General features: G+C 36.4%; 1 protein-coding gene across 4 annotated transcripts in view; it reads left to right on the top strand.

Moving 5' to 3' along the window:
- The window catches only part of LOC107186633 (WD repeat-containing protein 47), a 123,123-nt gene that overhangs the window by 96,615 nt on the left and 11,353 nt on the right, over positions 1 to 15,155 (top strand). For all 4 annotated transcript variants that reach the window (XM_015574535.1, XM_015574533.1, XM_015574534.1 and 1 more), the window contains one exon: positions 9,406 to 9,602. In XM_015574535.1, the coding sequence (XP_015430021.1) occupies positions 9,406 to 9,602 (197 nt within the window). The remainder of the gene's footprint in view (positions 1 to 9,405; positions 9,603 to 15,155) is intronic.

Raw genomic sequence — 15,155 nt, forward strand, 5'->3', positions numbered from 1 at the left:
CCCAGATCCGTGACGCCAGTTGGTTTCTCTGGAAACACACACGGAATCATTCTATTTCCGTTCTCCGAACCCTTAATTCCTGTTCGTAGATCGTGTGGCTCCTGGGGATCCGAACAATTATTCGTGGCGACCGATTAGGATCGCGGTTTCCGTAGAGACAGAGAAAGGAGCCGCTGCATAAGACGAGTCCGGTTCGACCGGTTCGCCGTGAAGAGTGAAAATCTCGTACCGCCCAATTGCGTGGGCAAACCGATCTCGATCGTTCCAGTTTCTTCGGCGATGGCACTTTTCCGCCGCCCAGGCGACGGATGCTGGAGGAAAGCCATAGACGATCGATATCGTCGACTGCACCGGGAAATTCCGACAGACCGATTTCACTTCGGGAATTTGCATAGGGAAATTTCTTTAACGTGGTGATAAATTCTAGCTGTAAATCTGTGGAAGGATTTTCGAATAGGTTCATTTACTTTTGTGATATAGTGCAGTTGAAATGTGTCTCGTAGATATTTATGATTACAAATTTAATTCTGATAGGGTTAACTATTTCTTTATTTAGATTATAATACTTTTAAAAATGAGTTCTTCTAATTGGGCTATGCCTACTGTTGCCAAAGAAGATTTTTACGATCCTATTATGCTCTATAACAAGACATGATCAAGTAACCGTTTCGGGATCATGAGTTGGACAAACGGAACTCACCTATTAACACCTCTTTAACCCTGCTGTTTTCCTCGAGTCTATATAACCGGAAATGAAGATTATGTGTCGATAGGTACTATGTATATTTTTAAATATTTGTTTTTAGTATCCAACGTATTTAAATTTCACGTCTACTTTTGTGTGATTTCCATTTCTTAAGAAATCATTTTAAAATTAGAAACAATTTTATTCCGAGGGATATAAATGTGAAGAATAAGTGAAGAGAACAGTAGGGTTAAGAAACAAAACTCATTATTATGCGAAATACAGGGTGTTTCAGAAATGGTGGTCCAAAAGGATGTGATTCTACATACAAAAATAAGTCGAAAATGTGGAATAACATTCTTTCGTACGGCGCTTCGTTTTCGAGAAAATCAAATTGGACAATCTGCTGAATACGCGTGCCATTGAATAGGACTTTGCTGCAGTGGCTGTTCATTGGATTCTGTTTCTACTTATTATCACTAAATACACGTTAGATGAATCTTGAGAATTGATTCTCTTGGAAGCAAAGTATCGTTCGAAAAAATGTTATTCTACATTTTCAATTTATTTTTCCATGTAGAATTACAACCATTCCAGAAAACATTCTGTGTACAACATCTAATTAACTACGGACGACATTATTATTCAATGCGGGCAATAGAAGACCGACAGATAATTGTTCCGGATCAAAAAATCGACTATAAAAAACAAACTAAAAGACAGCACATAAAATAAAACATATGACATTACCCCACGTGTTGTAAATATTTACGGTAGTACAAATAATAAAAGGTTTTTTTTTTGTACATTAGAATTTTATTTATACAAGGTTATAGTGTCGATAAAAATTAATATAAACTGATTCTTCTTTAGAGAGAAAATTGTCGATTCTGTCGACCGTATATCGATCACTCAATACAGAAAGTAGCAATTTGTCAATATCGAAAGTATCAATATGTCAATGCAGCAAGGGAAGAAAGGAGACCAATGGGCGGGTCAAGGATTCTCCGATTGGTAATTATTTTTCTTTGAGTCACGCATCGTTGAACTCTTCTCGAAGATGCTTGATCGAGAGCCTTCGAGTCTTCCTGTGAATCTGCAACCTTTTCGTGACACATTCTCCCCTGCAACAAAAACGTTCGTCTTTTTTTTTCCTTAAACACACTTAGAAAGTCACCTTTTTATGTGATCTAGAAAAAGTTTATGCACAACTTTTTCAGTAGATTGTGCACGTAAGGAGAATAAGTGTTTTTATGCTGCTTTTTACAAGTATTCGATTAGTTTCTGTAATTACACACAGATGCAACATTGTGCAGAATAATAGATAACTAAACATCGTTCAGCTTGACAGAATTTAAATTGCAAAACGATATTTTATGTGTTCGAAGTGAGCGGCACTGGTTGAAGTCAATTAAAATAGTATTTTTAGATTCGAGATCTACAGAGAATCATTGAAATTTATTTGGTGAAAGCAGTCAACGAAGTGCAATTAAACTTATGTCTATTCCCGGACGATTGTTTCTCACTCTTTCTTTATCAAATGAAAACAAGAACTACACAATGGAAATAGATAAGAGAGCGTCCATAGAAAGTGATAACAGACCGTGTCCAGTTTATCATCGAAAGTTACACAAAAAACAAATAGATTCGCTGGAATAATTTCAATAGAAAGCGAGAGCCAACCACGTTCGGTCGTGTTCCTCGCGGTTTGATCACTCCACCGATCTGAATTATTCATCGAAAATACGAACCGACTGCAATTACTTTTTTAATTTGTATTCTGCTCAATGCAAATCTACTTGATGGCCGAAAATTGACGGATCTATATAATTGGTGCTGGACTGAAGATCGATGATCGGTTACTTTGAAAGGCAAATTTGCTTTCAAATCGAGCGTAACGTCTTTACTTTTCTTTGGTAATCGCCTTTATTCGTTTTAATGCGATGGTCATAATTGTTTCGAAGATCGTATATTCTCATAAACTGGTTCAAATCATCAAGTTTCTTATTTTTTTAAGAGAGGCTCGAACTCGATATACTTGCGGTGCAAGTTTTTCCAGTTACACTTCTTAAATAAAAACAACATGTTTCATATTTAAAGAATTTATTGGCAATGTTTCTCTTAATATTTCGTTTCTTTACTTAAAAATTCAATCAACAGTAGCTTATATTAGGGTATAAAGTGTTGACTGACAATTTGATAAAGATAGTATTAGAAATTCAAATACCACTGCTTTGCTGGAAATACCAGTAAAGTGTTACACCTAGTAAATTTACAAATGGATACTAGGTATTAATGTTCGTCGGACCATTGAACAGCTATCAATAATTTACATGCAGTTCTCGTACCATTCACACACTATACTGTACTAATACTCTATTTTATAAACTATACTTTCATGTACAGCCTAGAACGAGCATGATTCACGATTTATTCAATGAATATGTAAAATTAAAAAAGAGTAAAAGAAAAATTGGAACGAACACCTCTCTAATCAATTTCATTGGAATAAAATTGAAACCATAAATTTTAGCCATTTTACAATTTCAGTGTCAAACAAGTATTTTTTAAATAATTTCTCGCGAAATGGAAAATCATAGGATCTGGGATCAGTTTCACAGAAGAGTGTGTCGTTTTCTCCAGTTCCCTGAAAAATCAGTCGACCCGTTCAAGCAATTAAGAGAATCTAAGTGCCAATCATTCGCGAGTTTAGTGATCCATCGGAGAAACCACATCCGACTTCTGTCGGATCCTACGCAATTTATGGCTCATTCGTGGACCGGCTCGCGACCGGGTTTGTTTCCGGTTCGTTAAACCGTCCGGAAGAAAGCCGACTCGTCGATGAAATTTCCACAATGTTAAATCGTCCGTACGGGACTGACAATCGATTCTCTTCAGCGACCCGGTTCTCACTCGTAAATCGTCTGGACGTTCCATTCTGAATCATTTTTGGTGAACTGTCGATTTCTTTTTCGCCAAATGAATTCCTAAACTCGGTCTAATACGGTACTGAACAACTCGTAGCGAAATCAAACGAAGTTGACTATCTCGTTATGATAATTTGACGACCATGAACTATATTTGGTTTATGCAACAGCAATGGTTGTAGTTGTTTTAAGTGCCATTTTATGTTGATATTGTAGATTTCTTTTATTTTATCGACAGGGAATTGAACTTTTGCCTGAAAGGATGGTAAAAACGAGGGGGAATGTTGGGAGTAAGAAGTACTGTAACAATTGTTTAATAGCAATAAAAATTTTCATCGGCAAAACAGCCATCACTTTTGCATAAATATAATAGCTAGCATGGAAGTCTCTTCACAGTTCTAGTTACTTAATAACAGTCGATTTTATTTTCATTTAAAGAAAATACAAGCTATAAAATAAAGCTATAATTTGAAAATTCTCGAGTAGACTAGATAATCATTGAATTCACTGTTCTTTCTCAGCGAGGGAAGAATCACTTGAGACTTTAAAATGTATACATTTATTTTTCATAACTCGACTACGGATTTTATGCATTTATGTGTAAAATTCAGAGCAGTAAAAAGTTCAATTATAATAGGGTAAGCAAACTTCTGTTCGATTCCAGTTCTCGTAAATTAGCCCAGAAAGATCAGTATTTCCTCAAACATCCAGTTCCTGTAAATTAGACCCGAAAGATGAGTATTTCCGTAAACATTCGCGTACGAATTGCCTTCGAATTAGTTCGTTCGATGGTTACGTGCTCATTCTTTCGATCGAGCCCATTTTAATGCCTCCTCGAGAATGATACAGTACGGTGAACACCGATGGAGAAACGGTGTTCGTGACTAAGCAGCGAGCATTACCGATTCGTACTGTTTGTTGGGATCGGTCTACACCTGTCTCGTCCTAGATCTTTCGACTTTTTTTCCACGCCAATCCTTTATTTTGATCGCATGCTCAGACACCGATACATTTATACGTGTTTGCGACAGCAAGTGTTAACATCGTGGTTTGCGTGCTAATAAGAACCTTTTCGTCATCTTTCAATCTACAAAAAGATAAACATTCGTACAAACAACGAATAGAGAATTTCAAACACTGAAACGTGGATCATATTTCACAATTAGGTACTATGTTAGCATTTAAAAAATTACATTTTTTGAACTTACATGAAACCTTTGTAATTTCATTCTTGTTTTTGTATTAATTGTGACACAATTTAAGGTAATATTTTCTCTATTCATAAGGATAGATAAGTCTTTTATTTATTCTAGAGGTTGTTAAGTGATCAGTGTTTCGTGATTTGTGTACAGAAGAGTTCGTAATGCATGTCAATTTTCGTCCATTAGATAAGCCATACAAATTGTCGTTGTCGTAGGAAATCGGTTGTCCATCGAGTTACACAATGAAATTATTAGTTGCATGCAAATCTGATGGACGCAACACTCGACGGAATAATCACTGTTGCGTCAGGCACTGTCTTCCCGATCGATGATTCGCAAACACAGAGCTGGTTACGTAAAATTTTCTCAGCTTTCATGTCGAAAACAATGGTCGCATTCAAACCAACGACGAAAAAGGATAATCACAATTTAACGTTTCAAAAACGTAGAACACAATACGGTAGAACCACGATTATGTAAATTTTATAAATTAAAATGTATTTGTTACAATCAGCTGCATCAAAGATAGAAAAAAGAAACCAAAGACAAAGAATATACTTTGATAACAGACATAGTCTTTTAATCTAAAGAATTTTTTTTAATTGCGTAGTATATACAATAAAACTTGAACATCAAAACGCTGCTAAATATTTCTCTTGCATTAAACATTCACTTTCACGTGAAAACATTCTCTTCTAGTTCATATACTAGAGTGATTCATAAATATTGATTCATGAATACACGTATCAGGCTATGCGAAGTGTATCAATAATTATGTATCACCGTAGTACGGTAACATACAAGAATAAAATATAAGAAAATAGTAAATCTGAACTACATATGTCGCTCTCAATGAAAGCGCGATTAAAACCGTAATTAGACAATGAGTAAAAATAGCGGACAACGAAAAAATTGTTAAAATATTCCCAGGTCGCGTTATTTAGTAGAAAGTTTAAAGAAATCGTCGAAAAATGAATCCGATTTTTTTCTTCACGTTGTCTATTCGAAAGCCTTAGGGGACCATAACAAATGAGTCTAACAACGCGTGAAATTTCAAAAAGCAGGTGACTCGAAATTCCAATCGAAAGGTACGAAGTCGGGCCGCTTCGCCGTGAAATCGTCGTGATTTAACAAGAGAGGAGGTCACAGCGGAGCCCGACAACGTCTCCATTTGCTTTGCTAATTCCTCGATCGAGATAATCGTCCGGTAGTCGAGTAACTCCCGGAACTCGAAAGTAAAAGCGTTGGCGCGGCGAAACGTTGTGCAAAGCGAATCGCGAAACGATTCCTCGGAGCCCTTTTTTCCTGGGGAAAAAGCCCGCGGAAAATTCATTTAACCCGCGATAACGTTAAACGTCCTCGCTTTAGAAGTTTTTGCAATGGTGGCCGCAGTTGCGTCAAGAGGTTATCGTTCCGTGACACCGCGGAACTAAATCGAAGGAAAAATCGAGCGAACCTACGGCGAAATAATGTGATTTAATAAGGGAAATGTGTGCAACGGCGTTACACGTCACCTTGCAGCTCGATCTAGAGATCGTGATTCCGAAGGCAATTACTTTTTTAATCCATCTGGAAGTCGTTTTTCATGGATAAGTTTAGATTAGAATTTATTGCATCGAGCTACGGAAATTTATTTCACAAATGGGAGAATCTGATTGTGTTTGTGAAAAGGTTGTTAGAAATACTATTATTACTGTTGTTTATGTATCAGAATTACAGTTGAAGGTGCTGCTTAAATTTCATATCTTTTTTCTATGTTGAATTTCCGGTCGATGCGTTTTTTACTGGAAGTACATATCCTCGTTTGTGGCAGTCCAATATACAGTAATACCAGCCAAAAATATGGGACCAGATATGATAATTAAAGAAAGAGAAAAATATTATAACAAAGATTTGATAAAAGGTAATATTCTAAAACTGGTTGGAAATGATTTGTATGTCTACTGATTCCGTAACTTTTATTATATTACAACAGAAAAATGAGTTACTGTTCCATCAATCATGAACTCTTTTCCCACAATATTGACCTGTAATGTATATTCAGATTTATGTTTGTTTTATGTTGTGTGTTGATTTTTGCTTGTAATAAGTGAAAATTAAGAGTTAGATTCTCATAATAGATAGATATAAATTAGTCTTGATTCTTATAATAGCTACCTTTCGTAAGTTTTTTTATTTATCTTTAAAAGATCACGAATCAATATGTCGTGAATTCTTCTAACAATGGACTGAAGATAATGATGGGAGCATAGACGACAGGATATAATGTTCAATGAAATATAATATATGTAAATTGTCTTAAAAGACAATTCATGACAACGAAGATTGGATTTCGAGCTAATGAATTGTTTACGCTATTCAAGTAGAATGTCATATCTTCGTGAGGTTACATACGGTGAGAGCCAAAACTAAGTATACAAAGCTTACGAAGGTGAGGTTCGTGGAATACTTCTGTAGCATCTTGCTATTGTAATCTCATGGCCGTAAGTTTAATGTGATTTTCTTAACAATGTCGGGATGAATAGACAGCCAAAAAATTCGAAACTATAGCCAAAACATTTCGCAAATATCGTCAAACATGGCGAATGTACTATTACAGTTTGGGGCAGCATGGCAACCTGTGGTGTAGGTCAGTTAGTCATACCCAAGTTTTGATAGTTAAACATTTTAAAATCAAATTCAACTGCAAGTACATTCGTGAGTCTTGAGATCGTGACCCAAAATAGACAGCGAAAATGGTTAAAAATTGTTTGCTGAAAAACATTTTCAATCAATTAAGTCCTCTTCCTTAGTCACCAGGTCTCAATGTAATAGAGTATCTATACGAGATATTAGATTTAAAATTGAGGGAAATAAATATGAATGAATCCCATACTTTTACAGTGTTTACTTACTTTTGACTCTCATTGTAGATGGTCTCGGAACAATGTTAATTACCGATCACATTATCAGCGCATGAACCATCCAAGTGTGCGACTGTATTCCGAGCGAGCCTTTTAAACGACAAAACGTCGGGAGCAGGAAGACGCGTTTGGATTAGCATACAAATAAATTTCATGATTGTGTAGAAAAGAGGCGTTAGAAATCCTTTCAAGGTCCGACTTTCTAATTCCTCTGAAGTTTTCGTCGTTCCTTGCGATCGCTGTATCATAACGTGCCGGTTTCGCAGGGTTACAAATTGGTCCGCGGCGAGAAAAAAATGTCCCTAAAGCGTGTGACTTTTATTACGTAAAGCACACGAAGGGGTCAAAATAGCAGTCATTCGTGACTTAATGGCCGCGCGAGCCGGTTTGAGAGTGAAATATTAAGAAAGATTGCGTTTCGCCGACGAAAGTTGCTGTAATTTTCGTTCTTTCTTTATTAAACTCGTAATTTTATCCTACCTTGATACTCTGTTAACCTGCAAAATATCCCGTAAGAGGGAGATAATCACTTCCCGTGACCATTAACTCCGTACGAAACGAGCTCGGTACACCAGACTGCGGATATTTGCGCAAACGTACCTGTTTCCGAACTAATGTACACATGCATAGACTGAATCAATACTCTGTACGTTGACGTAGACATTTTCTATAACAACGAATTTCCTATTACAAGAATTATACTTTATTGATTCGTTACTACATAACCCTTTGAACTCCTTTGCCGAGTGTGACTCGACATCAAATTCATTCACAAATACTTCTGTGTCGTATCACACTCGATATTTTTAAATTGTCTGTTTCAATATGTATTATATTTCACAATATTATTTGTACTTAGGTACGCAATGTACATGTATATGATTTTTATTGTAACAGAAAAGGAGTTATGATGTAAATAAGGAGTTATACTGGAAAGAAAATTGAAAAAGAATTATGAGTGAAAGGGTTAATACGTACAAGTACTTAAACCTGTTTGTCGGATTCAGAGTCTCGTAAGAACAACTCGCTGCTCAGAAACTTGTTTTCCCTGTTAAGGGATTCATTAGCACAAACGTGGAGCAGACATAATTAACAGTAGAACTACCGAACCCGTGAAAATGACGGACTGTGGAATGTTTATCTTACGATTAGTGAAATTGTAATAATGCTTTTGGTGGAATTTACGTTATCAATTTATTATTTTCAATTTAACTTTCTATACCTTCAACACTGATAGTCACAGTATTAAAGCCTCTATTCAATCATACACCATGCATAAATATTGTGTTTCGCCTCAATAGACAAACTTCACAATTTCTGTAATGACAAAATGGAGCAGAATCTTGAGTACACAGTTCTATACACACTTGCATCAATTGTGTAAATTCTCGTCGACTAATTTTCTCTCGTCGACCATTAATCTGTCGCCACACGCACGCAGCAGTTCAACCAGCAATTTCAATCGTGTACGAGCCATTAAAAGGCCGACACCCCGTGACGCACATTCTCTGCCAGTGACATTTATGACAAGAGGCCAACCGCCGTAGATCGTATCGTGCCTCGGAAGTTTTTCGTCGCGCGTCACGAGTCGTCGTTAATCGGCGACGAAACGTCGAACACCGAACGCGTTCGCAATTAATCGTCCATGGTGGACTCGACTGACGAACCTGTTACTATTTCGTTTCCAGCAGGAGCCGAGGCCGGAACTGGACGTCAGCAACGGTAGCAGCAACGGCGGACGACCGAGATTCGTTCCTGTGACGGCGCTGGAAGATGTTCAGGCGGTTCGATGCGCGGAGTTCCACCCCCACGGGAAATTGTACGCCGTGGGATCGAATTCGAAGACCCTCAGAATATGCTCGTATCCAAAGCTCCACGATGTCAGGTAAGACAGAGATTTTTTTGGAAAAATTATTCTGTGTTATTCTAAGGTCCTTTATTATTGGGGTATTCATTGTTAGTATTTGTTTAGTATACTCTTGGTAGCTTAATTGCTAGTTCTGGAGGTAGTATACTTTTATTAGTATAGTTCTATGATTCTATTAGTATCTGGGTAGTAGAGTAAATCCTCGATGAGTGTTTGGAGAGTCCTCGGCTGTGAATGTTAAATATTTCATGAACAAATGGCTATATGCGCCTGAAATAAATTTAATTGGGTTTACAATTCCAAGCTTTATCTCATTAAAAAGTCATGTGTTACACCGGGGACCTCTTCTTGTTAGCGCCGACGAGCCTTCGAGCACTCATCGAGGATTTACTGTATCTTCCTTTTAGCTTAATTACTGATTCTAGGGGTAGTAAACTTCGATTAGTATAGTTCTAGGATTTAGTATCTGTGTAGTATACTTCCTTCTATTCCTTACTCCATAGTCTTTAGTGTTTGGTATACTACTGTCTATTCTTTGTTCTGTATACAAATCAGCAATGAAAGTATTGGGACAATAGAAGTCTTATAGGACTCACTGTGTACATATACAGGGTGTCATGTAACTGGTGGTACAACCGAGTAAAGGGTTTTTCTACGTGAAAAAATATGTCAAAAGTATAGAATACAATTTCATGATTTGAGATTTCGTTTTCGAAATAATCGAATTTAAAAATCCACTGGATACGCGTGCAGTTGAATAGGATTAGGTTAATGCGTTTGTTCATTGCCTTCTATTTCTACTTACTACTCCAATAAATACTTGCAAACCTACCCGATGAAATTTCTCAGTTAATTTTCTCGAAAACGAAGTGTCAATTGAAATTCTATATTTTCTAATGTTATTCTATATTTTCGACTTATTTTTTCACGTAGAATTCTTCCTACCCGGTTGTATCACCAGTTATATTATACTCTGTATAAAAATCATGAGTAAAGAAATGAAGTAATATTACAGATAATTAACTATAATCGTGTAAATTGAATCCTGTTGTTCCAATATACTCGTTACGTATTGTATTATTACTTTATTACTCATTGCTGTCTAATCGGTTTTTAGTATTTTTTAATCTGATTGTGCTACTTTTTACTAGTTACCTTTCTCAATATTATTTATGCCCATTTTTGTAAATTTACTGTCGAATTTTTATTCAAATTAACTTATTTATACATGAAATGGAAATCAAATGGAAATCAGCTATACTATAAATCAAATCGTATAGGAATCCAAAACGGAACAGGTAATTAGAGGTGAACTTGGAGCACGTTATAATGTACATGCATAATTGAATTCCTTTACATCCTACTTTTCTACTCTGTATCGTATGTAGTCTATTCTATTTATATATTGTCTATCGTAATCTCGAGCGAAACAATTTATTCCCGCGATTCGATCGAGTCACACTCATAATTTATAATTTCTCGGCCGTGCAAACGCGAAAACAGTCTCCACGGCAGCTTTCCGCCTTTTGATCTGGGTCGATCTTGTCGGAATCATATGAAAGCGTATCTTAGCGGCTGCCCAGGACGTTTTTTGCGATTCTCATCGATGATCTGCGCGAAAGGAACAGCCAGAAACCTGAACTGCTCACGATTTAATACAGTAGGCGTGGGATGGCTTTGTAGATTGATAACAAATGATTGATAAATGATAAATTGTAGATTTCTACATCCTTTCCGTTAGATTTTGTTCGTAGAACTTTCGATTCCGAAATTTACTTCGATTTTGTAGATCGATTTCAATCGAAGGAGAGTGATGATCGTCCTTGATGCAACAGAATTCATATATTTTTGCAATCGTTACTCAATCCTTAGCGATTCCAATTACGTTTCATCGTTTCACAGTGGATTCTTTTCACCTTGTAGCAGGGAAGTCATAAATTAAAAGAGAAATTTAATTAACTTCAAAATAACATTACCAAGAGTTAACGATTTCAGTAAACAAAAGTGCAGGACGATATACAATCTCAATACAATACAATGTATACAATGTGTAAAAAGTCACTTCCGTAGTTTCATATTATTGACACTGAAGCAATTGAAGGATAAGACCCGTAAAACTGCAGTGCAGATAACGATAGTAAAAAGTATGAAGTAAGAACAAGGTGATTGTGATGTAATAGCATAGCACCTCGTTGGTTCAATTTATGGTATAGAAAACTCGATAAAATCTTGGCAGCGGTAAAATCGGTAACAGCAGTCTAAAACAATGTCTACAGTGGGTAATGAATCGACAGAAAATATTGATAAAGAAAACGATAAAAAGTATAAGGTCCAGAGAAGCAATTATGCAATAAAAAATTAGTGAAACAAATTTAAATTGTATTGTGGTACACGGAAAACAGTAACGAAATAAGAAAATGAAGTAGTAAGCATTAAGTAAAGACTGGAAAAGAACGAATAATGGAGTAGATAATTAAATACAATACTATTTTCTCTATGTTTCTTTAATTTTTATCGCTCCATATTTTGAATTTTAAGTTTGCGTTTACATAGCCTTTTGTCTCTCATGATCTAATTTTCTTTCGTCGATCGATCATTAATCTGACGCCACACGCGCGCAGCAGTTCAACCAAAAATCGTGTATAAGCCATTAAAATAAAACCAACAAAGCCATTAACGCCTCGAAACTCCTCTAATCGATCGCGTTTCTCGAATGAAATCCCATTTCGCGATCCGCATCGAATTTGCTTACACCTCAATTACAAGGATTCTCATTAACGATCCAGAATTCTAGAAGAACAAGCCTATGTACGTAACACTGAGAAAGTAGCTTCGGATCAAGCGAGTACAAAATATTTTGAATCGAGTTTCCAGTATCTCTCGTTTAATATGCCGACGATGATGAATGACATCCTGCTCACGTGGTATGATGATCGTTTCAGGGGGAGTTAATTGAGCCCACGTAGCATTTCGTGGCTCCGAAACGTAAAGATCGCGAAGTGAAATCCGTCGAATTTACATTTACGAGATAGAAAAACAAGATCGAGAGACAGGCGGATACGTGCTAGAAAATAATGTGGAAGAAACCGTAAATTCCGTGTAGGCGATAAAACGTTCTTGTCGTTATTAACGAGCGCGCTGGGACGATTCTATCTCCTCGGCTATTAAGTCAGTCGTCTCCCGATACGTAGGATCGATTCATGTCAGTTGTAAACGTCAGACGAGAAACAATTAATTGTCATTTGGAAGTAATAAAATCAAAATTAGTCACTTTTGACATTTTCATTGTACAAAAGGAATTATTCGAGAAAATGTGATTTTCTTATATTCATTATAAAGAAGTCTTTACTTGAATGTTCATCTAAACATAGATTTGCAATGATATACTACCTAAATATAATAACCATCGAAACTTCATTTTACATTGATTTGATAACTAAAAGATCGAGCCTCGAATCCTCCAAATTATACATTTAGCAAAAGAATACTCCGAGGACCGAAAGTTTTGTTAAACGAATACATATTTTTAGAACAATATACAGCCTGTTAATAAAAATGTGGGACACACTTTGTCCTAGCGAAACTAATGAACGAAATAGAACGAAATAAATGAAACCCACTCGTGAAAAAGACCGCGCCTCAAGTAAAATGATCCCCCACGTAAAACGTATTTTTAGACTACAGGTTTTTATGTACAATGATATTTTCTACGGTAATTCATGAACACAATATTATATTTTATCGTGTTCAGAATAAAATAGGAAACTCATTGGGTCTACTGACAGTTTTGTCTTTTATTGTATGTCATTAATCCCTGTACCCTGAAAATGCATAAAATCCACAGTCTACGTATTTCACGTGTATTTCGTCCGTATATCCAACAATTAATAGCCCAGAAACAAGCCTCGAACGTTTGTTTTGATTTTCGCCATAATTTGGCATGTAGAATTTATCATGTGAAAGTGTCCCAGATTTTTATTAACATCCTGTAGATAAGATAATGCTTTAAATATAGCCTCCTCCAGGTACATCAAGAACCACCGATGAAGAATGGACGATACTTCGCGTTAAATCGTTTTTCGTGGTCGATCCTTTGCGATAACCGACGGATTATTTACGGTCCTCTTTGCCAGTCGCGAGGCGCGGCCGTAGGAGACGCTCTTAAATTTCCGTCGAGCAGACTAATTTTACGCGAGCCTGCTGACTTAACGAACGGCGGAGGCCTTCATACCAAACGGAGCATTCCGGGATGCTCGACCAGCGTGCGCAAGGATTCTTTTATTGCCCGCCACTGCGATTCCACGATACCATCGTTCTCTTTGTTATCTCGAACAGGTTTCGGATAGTGTTAACGCCTGGGCTCGCGTGAGCTCGTCATCCGTTTGGTGAACGCACCTTAACAGGGCCATTATTTCACCTGACGAGCGAAGCAACGTCCCCTCGTGATACGCGATAAGCGACGAATGTTAATGGAACCGGTAGATAAACGCCATTCTTACAATTAGTCAAATTTAAAGTGATTTTTGAGAAACTTTGGAGGAAAACCACTTTAGCACGTTTAGTGTATTTTTTGAGATTGTGTTGGTTAACGGCGGTGCCTGGGCCCAGATGGACCCTAGTTTTCAAAAGATCGATTTAATTCGGTTACTTGTACAGTACAGAAGATATTTATTTGTTTCCATTCCGAGGACGATTTTTCTTTACTTTCTACATCGGATGGAATGCGTTAAGAGTAGGGATGAACCAATTCAAGTAAATACAAGTAAATAACTGATACTTTCGTTTCAATCGCGAGTATTTTTAGTATCGGTATTTACGGTTGCGGTATATACTCGGTATCGAAAAGGGGTACTCATATCGAATGGAGTGAGTAATCGATATCAAAGTTAATGAATGTGAAGTTGGTTGTCGTCCAGTTATATTATTTTGTTAATAAATGTTCATTAATAAAATATATCTTCGTTAAAATCGGAGATGAGCAAATTCATTACGCAGACAAAGAGTTTCGAATAACGAGTAAACGATGCAAAAGTACTTCGTCATTTTTAATCGTTTGTACGTGGAAATTCCAATTTTTATAAGAAAATAATACTTCTTTCTGAATCAGTCGACATTTGGCAAACAATTATTCAATCTCATAGAGAGATTAAAATTCTGTTTAAAGATCATGACGAAACGCCCTTACATACTGGAACTTTTCACTATATAAAGTATATTATTTGAATAAAAGTCTGCTCAACTCTGGTTAGAATATATTATTTTATTAAAAAACAACTTTATATTCATTTTCCTTCGATACTAGTAGGTACCGATACTTTTGATGCGATACTAAGTAGACATCGGTACTTTTTTTCGATACAAATTATGAGTAAAAGTATCGATACCTTTACGGTATCGGTTTATATCTAGTTACAATAGTGCATTAGCATTGTAGGAACTCCTTAATTGCGTACGTCAGTGATGTCTAAAAGATCTTTATCAAAATTTGACGTAAAATTGACATGAAAGAAACACATAGTAAAGATTCCCATATTCGTGATCGAAGGGTAAAGGAATTCATTCGAAGAAAAC

This window comes from Dufourea novaeangliae, unplaced genomic scaffold (assembly GCF_001272555.1).
Source record: "Dufourea novaeangliae isolate 0120121106 unplaced genomic scaffold, ASM127255v1 scaffold65, whole genome shotgun sequence".
Taxonomy (NCBI): domain Eukaryota; kingdom Metazoa; phylum Arthropoda; class Insecta; order Hymenoptera; family Halictidae; genus Dufourea; species Dufourea novaeangliae.